General features: G+C 34.2%; 1 protein-coding gene across 5 annotated transcripts in view; it reads right to left on the bottom strand.

Annotated features, from left to right (window-relative positions):
- LOC139497202 (myotubularin-related protein 9-like) overlaps positions 1 to 16,770 on the bottom strand; it is a 46,190-nt gene that overhangs the window by 12,832 nt on the left and 16,588 nt on the right. For 4 of the 5 annotated variants that reach the window (XM_071285296.1, XM_071285295.1, XM_071285298.1 and 1 more), the window contains 6 exons: positions 10,147 to 10,312; positions 9,211 to 9,362; positions 8,738 to 8,866; positions 7,799 to 7,955; positions 2,296 to 2,400; positions 785 to 910 (listed from right to left, as the gene is read on the bottom strand). In XM_071285296.1, coding sequence (XP_071141397.1) covers positions 785 to 910; positions 2,296 to 2,400; positions 7,799 to 7,955; positions 8,738 to 8,866; positions 9,211 to 9,362; positions 10,147 to 10,312 — 835 coding nt within the window. Of the gene's footprint in view, positions 1 to 784; positions 911 to 2,295; positions 2,401 to 7,798; positions 7,956 to 8,737; positions 8,867 to 9,210; positions 9,363 to 9,784; positions 9,852 to 10,146; positions 10,313 to 16,770 lie in introns of those variants that run through there. The other variant, XM_071285299.1, reaches the window with a different exon arrangement.

Here is a 16,770-nt window from a genome sequence, read left to right on the forward strand (position 1 = left end):
AATGATGGACTAGCACAGGGGAGGTAATCCTATGTTGTATCAAAAAACTCATTTATAGAGTGATGGACTAGCACAGGGGAGGTAATCCTGTGTTGTATCAAATCCCTCAGATCCATGGACCAATACTGAAGCCCATGTAAAAGACAACAAAAACTCAATTATAGAGTGATGGACTAGCACAGGGGAGGTAATCCTGTGTTGTATCAAATCCCTCAGATCCATGGACCAATACTGAAGCCCATGTAAAAGACAACAAAAACTCAATTATAGAGTGATGGACTAGCACAGGGGAGGTAATCCTGTGTTGTATCAAATCCCTCAGATCCATGGACCAATACTGAAGCCCTGTACGAATACAACAATTAATTGCTCAATGAGCCCAGCTGGTTATGACTGCAGAGCTCCAACCCTGAACAGTTTGGGCAAAAATGGACACAATATTATTGCTTGATGCAGATGTGAATTTGGATTGTAATTAAATATTTGACACAAATAAATTTCTGACAAAGAATAACTCTAAAACTTAAAATTTGGTAATATAATTTGAATTTATATTCAATTTATGCTTTTGTGGAATACATTATGCTATTGCATATAGACAAACACACAAAAAAAAAATATTTGAAGAAATTTTCTTTTTAATTTCTGGATTCTGAAATGAGAAAACATTGTCCCTCCCCACAATTTCATATTTCCCCTCCCCAAATGGTACAAGAACACATTACAATCATACCTTCAGAATCTATACACTGTGCTACAGTATGAGTACACATTAGAATCATACCTTCAGAATCTATACACTGTGCTACAGTACAAGCACATGTTAGTATATCTTTGACATGTGATAACCAGTTACTGGATTCTAACTTTGATAACCATTTGTCCATACTACTGGTGTTGTCAAGAGACGCTGAAATTGAAACATTACAAACTAAACATTTAACATGTCAGCAAGGGCACCACACAATGAGGAAGCAATTTTAAAAAACAGCTATTAATCACTTTTTGTTGAAATCTGTGCACTTAAACTACCATTCTCAAAATTAAAATTTATATACATGTATATTTATAATTCAAAATATTTTTTATTCAATTTTACAAAAAAATTACAGTGATCTGGAAGGATTTTTTCACTATGGGCCCAGGGCCCCCCAAAAATAAATTCAATGGGCCATTTTAAAAAATAATGGGCCATGTTGTCAAATGAGTGGGCCATTTAAATTGACTTCTGTAAAAAAAAAAAGTATCAGTATATTTGTGCAAAGAGGTACTTACCTTTATGATTTTAAATTATATCATGGATATTGTTCCTGTGATTTTGTAATTTCAATTTCAATGAATATACAATCAGTTATTTTAACTTCCTCCAAACCAGACAATATGTAAGATAACAATTATTTACAATATTCAAACTGGTTCTGTTGCCTTGTACATGTTCATGTTTTTTTGTACATTAAATTTGGGTCTTAGTCGAAACCATACTTATTCCAGACGTTACATATCAGAGGACATTTCTGGCATTTCCTCTGCACTTATTGTATTATTATTAATTCATGACAACGACAAAACTAACAGTAGGGAGTATCATTAATTGATAGAACAAAACAACAATTCGCTGAAGTCATGTTTACAAAATGTCAAAACGAGCCAAAGACCAAAAAATGACAAGGACAGTTAAGCGCCTTTTATGGAGACAAAAACTTTATTCATTTAAAGGCTTTGGGGTTTTTCAATCGAAATAATAGCAAACTACACTAACTTAAAAGATTATGATTAGAGATAAATCTCGTCTTTACTAGCCAAATTTCACAAATTTAAAGTTGTTTACAAAAAAATATATCAAGAATGATGGTTAATTACGTTTTTTGGGTAATCAGTTAAACGGCATGGTTCTATTATTACCATATACGAAAACACCAGAGTCGTTAAACCACATGGTTCTATTACAATAAGAAAACACCCGATACGTCCCAAAAATATATAGTGGAACATTACACACACGATTCACAATCGGAAATCCATTTGACGATATATAAACGTTTCGAAATGAAGTGAAAAATATAGTGCGCCATGTGGGCGCTTACATTTGTCACTCTATGGGCCATTTCTGGTCGATATGCGCTATAGGCGCAGGGCGCACGTCCTTCCCGATCACTGAAAATGATCAAACAAAAAAGCTTTTGTCATTGCAAATCAATTTTGAATAATATTTTAAATGTTTTATGTGGTATGAACAATGAGCAGCTGGAAACTTGAAGTTCTGTATAAATTAGTCTTGACGTCAAATAAACGTACATTCCATCAATTTGATGAGTGAGTCATGGAAAGCTTGTCTCCTATCCACTGACTGATGTATCCGTCTCCACTGTGGATAATATACTTCAGGTTCATAACCTCCACCTAAAACATAAATCCATTTAGTATGAAATTTATTATATGTAACAGAGTTCAATGAAAATATGACAGTTTCTAATCCATATGTGCTACAAAAATTAAAGCTTTCATGACCATCTCTCAGAATTGACTTAGAATTAAGAGAAAAGAAAATAAACAAGAATGAGTCCATAGTTCATGGATGCCCCACTCTCACTATCATTTACTATGTTTAGTAAAAAATTGGGGTCAAAACATTAATTTGGCGTTGAAATTAGAAAGATTGTCATAGGGAACATGTGTACTATATTTCAAATTGATTGAACTTTTCAACTTCAGCATAAACTACCTGTACCAGGGGTGTGGAAATGCTATGCCCGACTCGCCTGACTCGTACATTTGAACAACCAGACAAGTAATTATTTTGATCTAGGTTGCCCGTGGACAAGTAAAAAATATACAAGACAAAGTTCAAATCCAACAAAAACATTAAATTAATTTCAAAATGTATAAAGATGTTTAATTTATGTAAAAGAAACCAATGTTCAGCAAGTAAAAACATCAACATTTTACTTAACCTTTATTCTGTGCTGATTTTGCAGCAGAAGGTGACCTTGTGTCTATGATATAACCTTTGTTGCCCCGCCCCATTACAGATTTTACTTTACCTTTATTCTGTGCTGATTTTGCAGCAGAAGGTGACCTTGTGTCTATGATATAAACTTTGTTGCCCCGCCCCATTACAGAATTTACTATACCTTTATTTTGTGCTGATATAGCGGCAGAAGGTGACCTTGTGTCTATGATATAACCTTTGTTGCCCCGCCCCATTACAGATTTTACTTTACCTTTATTCTGTGCTGATTTAGCAGCAGAATGTGACCTTGTGTTTATGATATAACCTTTGTTGCCCCGCCCCATTACAGATTTTACTTTACCTTTATTCTGTGCTGATTTAGCAGCAGAAGGTGACCTTGTGTCAATGATATAACCTTTGTTGCTTCGCCCCATTACAGATTTTACTTTACCTTTATTAGAAAGATTGTCATAGGGAACATGTGTACTATATTTCAAATTGATTGAACTTTTCAACTTCAGCATAAACTACCTGTACCAGGGGTGTGGAAATGCTATGCCCGACTCGCCTGACTCGTACATTTGAACAACCAGACAAGTAATTATTTTGATCTAGGTTGCCCGTGGACAAGTAAAAAAATATACAAGACAAAGTTCAAATCCAACAAAAACATTAAATTAATTTCAAAACGTATAAAGATGTTTAATTTATGTAAAAGAAACCAATGTTCAGCAAGTAAAAACATCAATGTTCAGTAAGTAAAAACATCAATGTTCATGACAATAAATATTACATGATACCCGAAATAGATCGATTACCAAAATAAATAAAAATAAGTATGCTAACACGAGTCGCGTAACATTGCATTGGCTTTGTCCATTGACCCGGGATCGTCGATTAGGTTTTATCCATCATTTACCTGAAGTGTCATTTCTTTAAATTTTGTTTCGAGATTCAGATTGACAAATACTTAATAAAAAGCTGGGCAAGCAAGACAAAAAGAATCATGAGTCGAGTAGAAAACCTTCAATGCAAACGGAGGACACAGAGTAATTAAAAAAAAAAAAAAACGGAAGCGAGAATTTCAGACATCGTGGATATCAGATTGCCCCTGGCTATCTATGGAAATTCGGAAAATAAATTAAGTTTTTGTCTTATTTATAGATGAAAGGTCAACATTATTTGTTGTCAAACTGGTAAATAGAAGGGACGCTTTAATTGCACATCAAGACAATAATAAATAATCAAGAAAAAACAAGTGTGTCAGTTGAGAGAAACACCACAAAATCAATTGTTTATCATTATTATTTCGTTTACATTTCTTCAATCACTGTACTCAAATTAAGAATATTATGTACCTACTGGCTACAATTTTTATTTCAAAACTGCTGCAAAATTGTCCTTTATATGTCATTTCATTGGTTTGTTTGCTGTTAGGTTTCTGTCCCATTGATGTTAACCAATTTCCTACTTTCCTAATTTCTTACACATATTTATAAACTGTTTAACAAATGGATTTCATTTGTTTGTGATGCACAATAGTGCTAAGTAAGAATCATATATTAGCTTTCAAGAAATACTTCAATATTTATTGGTATCATCAGGGCAAGTAAAAAAAATTTTCGGACAAGTAAAATTTTTAGTTTTACTTGCCCAGGGACAAGTGCTGACAACAAATATTTCCACACCCATGTGTACCAAAAAAATTAACCTGAAGCGGGACAGACCAACAAACAGACAGACAGAAGAACGAAGGGACCCACATACCGAAAAACGTAATGTTCCTAGGTGGGGCATAAAAAAATAAATGATATATCCGTGACAAAACACAAATGCACATAATCACATAATAAAAATTTCTGTAGCAGCTAACAATGTATTTAAAGTAAGCAATGGAACCTGGTTCAATTTGGGTTATCTCCCTTGTATTAGGAAAATAGCTCAACTGTGGTAACTCCCAGTGAGAGTGTCTTTATAGGACATTTTCTCAGATATAACTTAGAAACTCTGCTTCAAAATGAGCTGATTTTGTGTCTATAATATTAACTAAGTTGACCCGCCTAATTACAGATTTTACCATACCTTTATTTTGTGCTGATTTAGCAGCAGAAGGTGACCTTGTGTCTATGATATAACCTTTGTTGCCCCGCCCCATTACAGATTTTACTTTACCTTTATTCTGTGCTGATTTAGCAGCAGAATGTGACCTTGTGTTTATGATATAACCTTTGTTGCCCCGCCCCATTACAGATTTTACTTTACCTTTATTCTGTGCTGATTTAGCAGCAGAAGGTGACCTTGTGTCAATGATATAACCTTTGTTGCTTCGCCCCATTACAGATTTTACTTTACCTTTATTAGAAAGATTGTCATAGGGAACATGTGTACTATATTTCAAATTGATTGAACTTTTCAACTTCAGCATAAACTACCTGTACCAGGGGTGTGGAAATGCTATGCCCGACTCGCCTGACTCGTACATTTGAACAACCAGACAAGTAATTATTTTGATCTAGGTTGCCCGTGGACAAGTAAAAAAATATACAAGACAAAGTTCAAATCCAACAAAAACATTAAATTAATTTCAAAACGTATAAAGATGTTTAATTTATGTAAAAGAAACCAATGTTCAGCAAGTAAAAACATCAATGTTCAGTAAGTAAAAACATCAATGTTCATGACAATAAATATTACATGATACCCGAAATAGATCGATTACCAAAATAAATAAAAATAAGTATGCTAACACGAGTCGCGTAACATTGCATTGGCTTTGTCCATTGACCCGGGATCGTCGATTAGGTTTTATCCATCATTTACCTGAAGTGTCATTTCTTTAAATTTTGTTTCGAGATTCAGATTGACAAATACTTAATAAAAAGCTGGGCAAGCAAGACAAAAAGAATCATGAGTCGAGTAGAAAACCTTCAATGCAAACGGAGGACACAGAGTAATTAAAAAAAAAAAAAAACGGAAGCGAGAATTTCAGACATCGTGGATATCAGATTGCCCCTGGCTATCTATGGAAATTCGGAAAATAAATTAAGTTTTTGTCTTATTTATAGATGAAAGGTCAACATTATTTGTTGTCAAACTGGTAAATAGAAGGGACGCTTTAATTGCACATCAAGACAATAATAAATAATCAAGAAAAAACAAGTGTGTCAGTTGAGAGAAACACCACAAAATCAATTGTTTATCATTATTATTTCGTTTACATTTCTTCAATCACTGTACTCAAATTAAGTATATTATGTACCTACTGGCTACAATTTTTATTTCAAAACTGCTGCAAAATTGTCCTTTATATGTCATTTCATTGGTTTGTTTGCTGTTAGGTTTCTGTCCCATTGATGTTAACCGATTTCCTACTTTCCTAATTTCTTACACATATTTATAAACACAGGGTTCTCGCTAAGGCGAGTCCATGAGTCCTGGACTCATCAAAATCTGTCTGGACTCACCATTTTCAAAACTGGTGAGTCCACAGATACATCAATATTGAAATATTTTGTATAAACTGAACACAGTTAAACACAAACATATCATCATTTTATAGCAAAAGTTTAAAAAGTAATCTAAATTTAATGTCATTTCATTGCTCTGTTAGGCCATGGAAACTAAAATATTACATTATATTGCAACAAAATATATTCTTCTTGCTGTTGGACTCACCATGGCTAAAAATGACGAGTCCCTGGACTCGCCTTCAAAAATCCTTAGCGAGAACCCTGAAACAAATGGATTTCATTTGTTTGTGATGCACAATAGTGCTAAGTAAGAATCATATAAGCTTTCAAGAAATACTTCAATATTTATTGGTATCATCAGGGCAAGTAAAAAAAATTTTCGGACAAGTAAAATTTTTAGTTTTACTTGCCCAGGGACAAGTGCTGACAACAAATATTTCCACACCCATGTGTACCAAAAAAATTAACCTGAAGCGGGACAGACGAACAAACAGACAGACAGAAGAACGAAGGGACCCACATACCGAAAAACGTAATGTTCCTAGGTGGGGCATAAAAAAATAAATGATATATCCGTGACAAAACACAAATGCACATAATCACATAATAAAAATTTCTGTAGCAGCTAACAATGTATTTAAAGTAAGCAATGGAACCTGGTTCAATTTGGGTTATCTCCCTTGTATTAGGAAAATAGCTCAACTGCGGTAACTCCCAGTGAGAGTGTCTTTATAGGACATTTTCTCAGATATAACTTAGAAACTCTGCTTCAAAATGAGCTGATTTTGTGTCTATAATATTAACTAAGTTGACCCGCCTAATTACAGATTTTACCATACCTTTATTTTGTGCTGATTTAGCAGCAGAAGGTGACCTTGTGTCTATGATATAACCTTTGTTGCCACGCCCCATTACAGATTTTACTTTACCTTTATTCTGTGCTGATTTTGCAGCAGAAGGTGACCTTGTGTCTATGATATAACCTTTGTTGCCCCGCCCCATTACAGAATTTACTATACCTTTATTTTGTGCTGATTTAGCGGCAGAAGGTGACCATGTGTCTATGATATAACCTTTGTTGCCCCGCCCCATTACAGATTTTACTTTACCTTTATTCTGTGCTGATTTAGCAGCAGAAGGTGACCTTGTGTCAATGATATAACCTTTATTGCCCCGCCCCATTACAGATTCTACTTTACCTTTATTTTGTGCTGATTTAGCAGCAGAAGGTGACCTTGTGTTTATGATATAACCTTTGTTGCCCCGCCTCATTACAGATTTTACTTTACCTTTATTCTGTGCTGATTTTGCAGCAGAAGGTGACCTTGTGTTTATGATATAACCTTTGTTGCCCGCCCCATTACAGATTTTACCATACCTTTATTCTGTGCTGATTTAGCAGCAGAAGGTGACCTTGTGTCTATGATATAACCTTTGTTGCCACGCCCCATTACAGAATTGACCATTCTTTCATCTTCTTTACATCTTTTGTTGTTCATTCCTGTCAATGGCTGACTACACCTCATCATCACAGCCTGGAAGAAGGAATAACAAATATTAATTAATCATGGTCATCAATTTGAAGAACCTCAAATTATCACTCTGACAGGAGCAAAAAAAAAGAAAAAGATCAAATAAATTTTTACTTAGAAGTGTACATTCACAGTATAAAGTAATGTTAATCACAGATAACCTGAACCTTTCCAAAAAAAATTTATTCAGTTGGTGTTCACCTGGCCATTAAAATTTCCACTTTTCAATATTGTTTTCATGTTTTTATAACTAAGAGTTGATATTTGTACAGCCAAATTAATCAAATAAATAATTAATTGGTTTTTTTTAAGAAAAAAAAATCCCATAATGGTTAAAAGTAAAATCACAAAAATACTGAACTCAGAGGAAAATCAATTTGGAAAGTCCATAATCAAAAAACAAAATGCATCAAAAACGAATGGACAAGAACTGTCATATTCCTGACTTGGTACAGGCATTTTCAAATGTAGAAAATGGTGGATTAAACCTGGTTCTGTAGCGCTAACCCTCTCACTTAAATAATGGTAAATTTAACTTCAGAGAGTACAGCAGCTATTGTAAGTGTTCAATGGCACAGTTCACTTTGTAAATTAATAAATGGTCAAGTGATTCTTTGGTGAAGTTTCACTTCCCTTACATTAAATCAATTGTCAATTTTCAGGGATTTTTTTCTTTGTAATTATATTTGAACAAATAGAGCAATAATCAGCTGAACTAGATATTATCTTAACCTAAAGTGAATTCACTATTCTGTATGAATAGAGATTTTTTTTTATACTGGTACCTTTGTCTGTCTATGATAATAACTGAGAACAGGGAACCTGCCGTTTTGTCTGAACTGGGAAGCCTTTATAACTGTTTCATCATCTATAGATTTAGGTACAATCACAGCATGGGGATAGGATGCACAAACCTGTAATATCAATCAAATATAGGAATACATTCAAGTAAAATAAAATAAAAAAAATACAGTAAACTTCTCCATATTAATTTCTTTGAGATAAAAACTTACCTTTGGGAGGCAAGTTATTCATCAAATTAGAGATTTACATTGGGCAATACAATACTTTATTCCCACTAAATTTAGTTTAAATTAGCCTTGTAGTTTCAGAGACTAACAAAATTAGAAGAGAGAGCATGGACATGCAAATGGCTGCCAAATGATATTTGATGCACCTGCAATATGTCACAATTTGTTCACTTATTAATTCAAACAGCAATCTTTAAACCTGGTGTATTCACCCTTAAGTAACATACCTTATAATCTTTGTTAACATAACTAAGTCTCCATTCCTCAGAGCAATCTTTAAACCTGGTGTATTCATTCTCTGGTAAAAATGCCTGCCAGCCGTCCTCTAATGGCTCAAATCCAGCTCGATAGAAAAATGGATACTTCAAGCTAATATCATCTATAAATAAATTCTGACTTATCAAATACTGTTTATACTGTAATTACATGTATTATTGCATGATACAACATGAAGTGCTATTTTCCATGTCATTTCATCATAGCAGGTTACACATATGAGCTGCGTCAGAATTGACCTTAGGCAAGTGCACCAATAGTCCTATACATTAACATGTAAAAGACTTTAATTGAATTTAAAACATGCAATTACGAAATAAAAGATGAATTTTTATCAATTTTATTCTTATAACAACTCAATTTTCAGACAGTGACAGACTTTCTGTAGAATTTTTTCAACCTGAAATATAATTTATATAAATTGAAAGACAAATGCTTATTGTTTCATATGACCCCTTTTTTCCTTCCGTACCACTTACCAACATGAGACAGAATTGCCTCCCCTTTTCCTTCCGTACAACTTACCAACATGAGACAGATTTCCCTCCCCTTTTCCTTGTGTACCACTTACCAACATGAGACAGGTTTCTCTCCCCTTTTCTTTCTGTACCACTTACCAACATAGGACAAGTTTCTCTCCCCTTTTCTTTCTGTACCACTTACCAACATGAGACAGGTTTCTCTCCCCTTTTCTTTCTGTACCACTTACCAACATAGGACAAGTTTCTCTCCCCTTTTCTTTCTGTACCACTTACCAACATGAGACAGGTTTCTCTCCCCTTTTCCTTGTGTACTACTTACTAGACAAATTTCTCTCCCCTTTTCCTTGTGGACCACTTACCAACATGAGACAGATTTCTCTCCCCTTTTCCTTCTGTACCACTTACCAACATGAGACAGATTCTCTATCGATGATGCTACATCTAAACAGTCATCACCACCATTGAATTCTAACTCTATCATCTGTAAGTCTTTACATTTCAGAATCAGTATATATTTCCCATTGGACTGGGTCATTTTTTTCTCTGTACTGTCAATAGCGCTGTGTAAAAGCTGGAATAACATATTTATAAACTGTAAATACTATAAGTTATCTACATTCATATCCGTAGATATGGATATTTTAACCCCCTGAAGTATCCAAGTACACCCTGGGGCAAAGCTGTAGGGTGTACATGGTACTGAAGGGTGTTAAAATATCCATATCTACGGATATGAACGTAGATTTTAACATCCTGAAGTATCCAAGTACACCCTGAGGCAAAGCCGTATATAGGGTGTACAGGGTACTGAAGGGTGTCAAAATATCCATATCTACAGATATGAACGTAGATAGAATTTATCCCCAGTCTTAGTCCAAATCTGGTGATTTTAAGAGAAATTCGACCACAAAGTGTAACGTGAAAGTAATGTATTTTTTCATTATTTAAAAAAGTTTTATTGAAATGGTGAGTTTGACTTATTTTTAACTAAGTCACGTAAGTGTATGGTAGGTAGTCAGATAAAAGACGTGTTTAATCCAGAAACAAATAAACTGGTATGGGTCAAATTTGGCACTCAATGTTGTGAGAGTTACGTCATAAACTGTGTGACGTTAACGTGGGTCATTTGCATAGCTAGGTCAGAAGTCCCATTCATTGACAATGTGGGAGTTAAGTGATGCATTTACTTAAATGAGTGCAAAAGATCTGCATAATAGGGTAAAATCATTAGTGGATTAAGTATCTAATTACACAGACATCATGGATAATCTACAGAATTCCATATTTCATAAACTACCATGGAACTAAGGAAAACATGTGTGAAGTTCCCCAATGTAATGGGTAGCAATGTCCAGGGATATGGGTTAGCAACACCCAGGGGCTTTAGGTGTTGTAACAACTTGTGTTAACCAATCAAAATCCTAGAAATATACTAAGCCAGGGATAAAGATATATATGTCTCGCCTTTTTGTTGTTTTGATAGTATAACAGTATAATCATGATGCTGCAAATATTGAATTAAAATGTCAATGTGTCAACATGTAAACCACCATGAAGAACACCACATGTGGGGTGTCAGCTATGTTTGACACAGGGTGGTAATTTCGAAGCAGAAATAAACAATAAAAGTAAGTTCAAGTATCAAAATTTCTTTTTTTAGAATTCTTAGTACCTTATAATACATGTAATATATTGCACAGAATGAACTGAAACATAAAATTGAGAAGGTGTCCTTCAGCTGGCCCCTTAAAAAATGTGTATACTAGTACAGTGATGGTGATAATGGACGTCATACTAAACTCCGAATTATACACAAGAAACTAAAATGAAGTCCCGTATAACAGTAGAAAATTTAAAAAAATTTAAATAAAATAATAAAATTAAAAACATAATTTATTTCCTGCAAGCATAAGCAATCGTTTTTAGTGCTGTTTCCTCAAACACCTTTCACTAGTTTTTGTGTTCTTTTAACACATTTTATTATGTATTCGTTTATTAACTAATTTGTACAACATACCCACATCTCTTCATGATTTTCTGATCTTGAGGACAGTATTACATGATGCCCTGTGATACAACGTGTACGAGTTCAATAGATGACTCTTATTATAACTTACCCATAATTCCTCATGATTTTCTGATCTTGAAGACAGTATTACATGATGCCCTGTGATACAACTTATTATAACTTACCCATAATTAAGGTCTTTCCTTTTACAAAAGGGAAAGACCTTACTGTATTTCTTCTGTTTATTATTAGGTCTTTCCACTTTTCCGTGGAAAGACCTATTGGATTTCTTCTGATTATTATTATTATTATTTTTTTTTTTTTTTCTTCCGCCTAATTTTTTTCCTTCGCTGTTTTTTTGTTTCGCAAGATGTCGCTTAGATTTTTGGAATATGATATCGAACAGTTTATGCGCTTTTGAAACCAACTCTGCTTAACCGAATACTTTCCCAAATAAGAGTTATCTCCCCGAACACTGTTTTCCTTGTTATCTCTAAAGCTTCACAACCGTATAAGAAACCGACAAATTTATTTTACCAAATTGCTCGTTATATCCTCAGGATGTTCTGTTTTATTTTGACCGAAGCCGTATATAGATTCCATATGAGAGTTATCCCCCCTTTTATGTTTGATATAAGAATATGCATTTCTAACTGGTAAACCATAAGTGATAGAGACCTAGGGTCTTTTGATTTGAGATCCTTGGTCCAAAAAAATGAAAATAAGGTCAAGGTCAAAGGTCAAGGTCATATTATACATTTTGATTTTGGCTTATTTTCACTTATTTTCAAAAGCCGTATAACTTATCGACAAATTATTTTTACTAAATTGTTAGTTGCGACATGTCGTAACTTATAAATTTTGGTTGAAAGGGTGCGTAGACAATAAATGGGAGTTTTCGCCCCTCTTATGTTTAGAATTATGCGTAAAGTGATATTACTCATGAACCATACATATTAAAGAACTAGTGTCTTTAGGTTTGAGATCCTTAGTCTATGACCTTGAAATTGAGGTCAAGGTCATAGGTTAATTGGACGTTCTAGATTTTGACCTTTGCTCCAAATTCATATTTATACATCATAAAGTCATAGGAACTGACATATCAACTGAATTTTTAATATTTTCACATCAAAATATGTTGTTAGTGGTGGAAAGACCATCAATGGTTCTCTGAACAATTGGTTTTTAATTATTATTAAGGTCTTTCCTTTTACTAAAGGGAAAGACCTTACTGTATTTCTTCTGATTATTATTATTAGGTCTTTCCACTTTTCCGTGGAAAGACCTATTGGATTTCTTCTGATTATTATTATTATTATTATTTTTTTTCTTCCGCCAACTTTTTTTTCCTTCGCAATTTTTTTGTTTCGCAAGATGTCGCTTAGACATATGGTATATGATATCGAACAGTTATTACGCTTTTGTAAGTGACACCGCGTAACCAAAATCTTTTCAATGTAAGAGTTATCTCCCCGAACACCGTTTTTCTTGTGATCGCTTAATATTCGCAACCGTATAAGAAACCGACAAATTTATTTTACCAAATTGCTCGTTACATCTTCAGGATGAATTGATTTATTTCGACCGAACCCATCCGGAGACTCCATATGAGAGTTATTTCCCCTTTTATATTTGATATAAGTGATATGCATTTTTAACTGGAAAACCATAAGTGTTAGAGGCCTAGGGTCTTTTGATTTGAGGTCCTTGGTCCAAAAAAATGAAAATGAGGTCAAGGTCAAAGGTCAAGGTCATGATTAAATTTTTGATTTTGGCTTGTTATCTCTTATTTTCAGAAATCTTATAAGATATCGACAAAATATTTTCACATAATTGATAGTCCCGACATGTAGTTACACATAAATTTTAGTCGAAAGGGTACGTAAACATTTGCTGCGAGTTTTTCCCCCTTTTATATCTAATATCAGTCGTATGGTAATATAACTCATTAACAATATAAAGTAAAGACCTAGAGTCTTTTGATTTGAGGTCCTTGGTTCATGACCTTGAAATTGAGCTCAAGGTCATATGTTAATTTAACGTTCTAGATTTTGACCTTTGCTTTTACCTCATATGTATTCATGTAAAAGCTATTAGACTTTTTGCATTAGGTTGCAAGCAGTATGACGTTGAAAAAGCTAACCGGAAGTGACTTTTTGTAAACCGGAAGTAGCTAATTTTTGTAATAAATTATTGTAAAAGTATGTAAAACCATATATTTTTGGAATCAGTGTCAAGTAAACTATAAGACAGTACCGGAAGTGATATATTTTGAACCGGAAGTAAAAAATTATCTCCCTTATTTATATCTTATTGTATAGAAACCTTATATTTTTGGAATCAGCGTACAATAAGTTGTCATTTGACGCTGAAATTGACATTTAAAACCAAATTTTAATATTTTCATATAAAAAAAATCATTACTGGTGGAAAGACCATCAATAGTTCTCTGAACAATTGGTTTTTAATTAAGGTCTTTCCTTTTACAAAAGGGAAAGACCTTACTGTATTTCTTCTGTTTATTATTATTATTAAGGTCTTTCCTTTTTCTATAAGGAAAGACCTTACTGTATTTCTTCTGTTTATTATTATTATTATTATTATTATTATTATTCCGCCAAACTTTGACAAATTTATCCGCGTTAACCGTAAGACGTGTCGCTTTCATATTCATACCTTGTATCGGTGTCATGAATACCTATCCTGAACTCACCCTGTGAGTCGAAATATTTTGTCGGTTCGGAGTTATCCCTCCGAAACCCAAAAACCTTGTTATCGTTCCAACACCGTAACCGTAATAGGTAGAAAAAAAACGAAGGGTGAAATTTGTTCAGGACCTGACCCCGGTTCTTCGTTACATTTGGATCGAAAAGATTCAACGACTCATTGGTAGGGTTATGCCCCTATGGAAATTAACCGGTGTCGGTTGGACACCAAAACTCAGAAACCATAAGTCGTAGACACCTGGGATCTTCACCAATCATCATCAATTTATGTATTTTCGAAAAATACCTCAAGGTCAAATTTGTATGTTGACCTTGACCTTTGACCTAACACCTTGTTATGGGATAATCTCAGGAACCATTATACTTACAGAAGTTTTAAATAGTGGAAAATGTTTGCATCATTATGGCGCAACTTTGTTATATTTTGACCAAAGAGATTTGACCTTTCTATAAGGGGCATAACCCTTGTTTTAGGTTTCTGAAAACACAAAATCAGCTTTTACTTTATAACCAAAGGTCCTAGACCCATGGGGTCTTCAGCAATGACATTGGGGACTAATGACCTTGACAAAGGTCAAAGGTCAAGGTCATATCCCATATAGCGAATTTAGTGTGTTTAACCTTATTTAAAGGATTTTCAGTGTGTTTTAAAGCTTTTCAATACATTCTACGTCTATTTGAACATGTATTTTACATTAAAAAAGGAAAGACCTCTCAATTGTTCAAGAACAATTGACAGTTTAATTAAGGTCTTTCCTTTTACTAAAGGGAAAGACCTTACTGTATTTCTTTTGTTTATTATTATTATTCTTCCGTTAAACTTTGACAAATTTAGCCGCGTTAACCGTAAGACGTGTCGCTTTCATATTCACACTTTGTATCTGTGTCATGAATACCTATCCGGAACTCACCCTGTGAGTCGAAATATTTTGTCGGTTCGGAGTAATCCCTCCGAAACCCAAAAACCTTGTTATCGTTCCAACACCGTAACCGTAATAGGTAGAAAAAAACCGAAGGGTGAAATTTGTTCAGGACCAGACCCCGGTTCTTCGTTACATTTGGATCGAAAAGATTCAACGACTCATTGGTAGGGTTATGCCCCTCTGAAAATAAACCGGTGTCGGTTGACCACCAAAACTCAGAAACCGTAAGTCGTAGACACCTAGGATCTTCACCATTCATCATCAATTCATGTGACTTTGAAAAATACCTCAAGGTCAAATGTGTATGTTGACCTTGACCTATGACCTTACACCTTGTTATGGGATAATCTCAGAAACCATTATACTTATAGAAGTTTTGAATAGTGGAAAATGTTTGGGTCATTAAGGCGCAACTTTGTTACATTTTGACCGAAGAGATTTGACCTTTCTGTAAGGGGCATAACCCCTGATTTAGGTCTCTGAAAAGACAAAATCAGCTTTTACTATAAAACAAAGGTCCTAGACCCATGGGGTCTTCAGCAATGACATTGGGGACTAATGACCTTGACAAAGGTCACAAGGTCAAAGGTCAAGGTCATGTCCCAGATAGCGAATTATGTGTTTTTGACCTTATTTTAAGTATTTTTAGTGTGTTTTAAATGTTTTTAAGGTTGACCTTGACCTTTGACCTTTCAACTTTTTAGTCGATATCTCAAAAGCGGTTAATCTTACAGAAATAGTAAACAGTGAAAAATGCTAAGGTGATTGAGGCACAACTTTTTTACATTTTGACCGAAAGGATTTGACATATTCTTAAGGGGCATAACCGCCGTTAACGGTTTTTGAAAAGGTAAAATTAGCTTTAACTCTTGAACGAAAAGTCCTAGACCCATGGGGTCTTTTACAATGACATTTTGGACCAATGACCTTCACAAAGGTTACAAGGTCAAAAGTCAAGGTCATGTCCAAATTATCGAATTTTTGTTGTTTTTGTCATTTTTTAACGGTTTTATGTGTGTTTGAGAGCTTTTCAATGCATTCTACGCCTATTGGAACATGTACTTTACATTTCGAAAAGGAAAGACCTCTCAATTGTTCAAGAACAATTGACATTTTAATTATTATTCTTTTTGTTCCGCCAAACTTTGACGAAGTTAGCCTCCGTAACCGTAAGACGTGTCGCTTTCATGTTCACACTTTGTATCGGTGTCATGAATACCTACTTGGAACTCACCCTGTGAGTCGAAATATTTTGTCGGTTCGGAGTAATCCCTCCGAAACCCAAAAACCTTGTTATCGTTCCAACACCGTAACCATAATAGGTAGAAAAAAAATAAAGGGTGAAATTTGTTCAGGACCAGACCCCGGTTCT

The sequence above is a fragment of the Mytilus edulis genome, chromosome 12 (genome assembly GCF_963676685.1).
Source record: "Mytilus edulis chromosome 12, xbMytEdul2.2, whole genome shotgun sequence".
In the NCBI taxonomy this organism is placed as follows: Eukaryota; Metazoa; Mollusca; class Bivalvia; order Mytilida; family Mytilidae; genus Mytilus; species Mytilus edulis.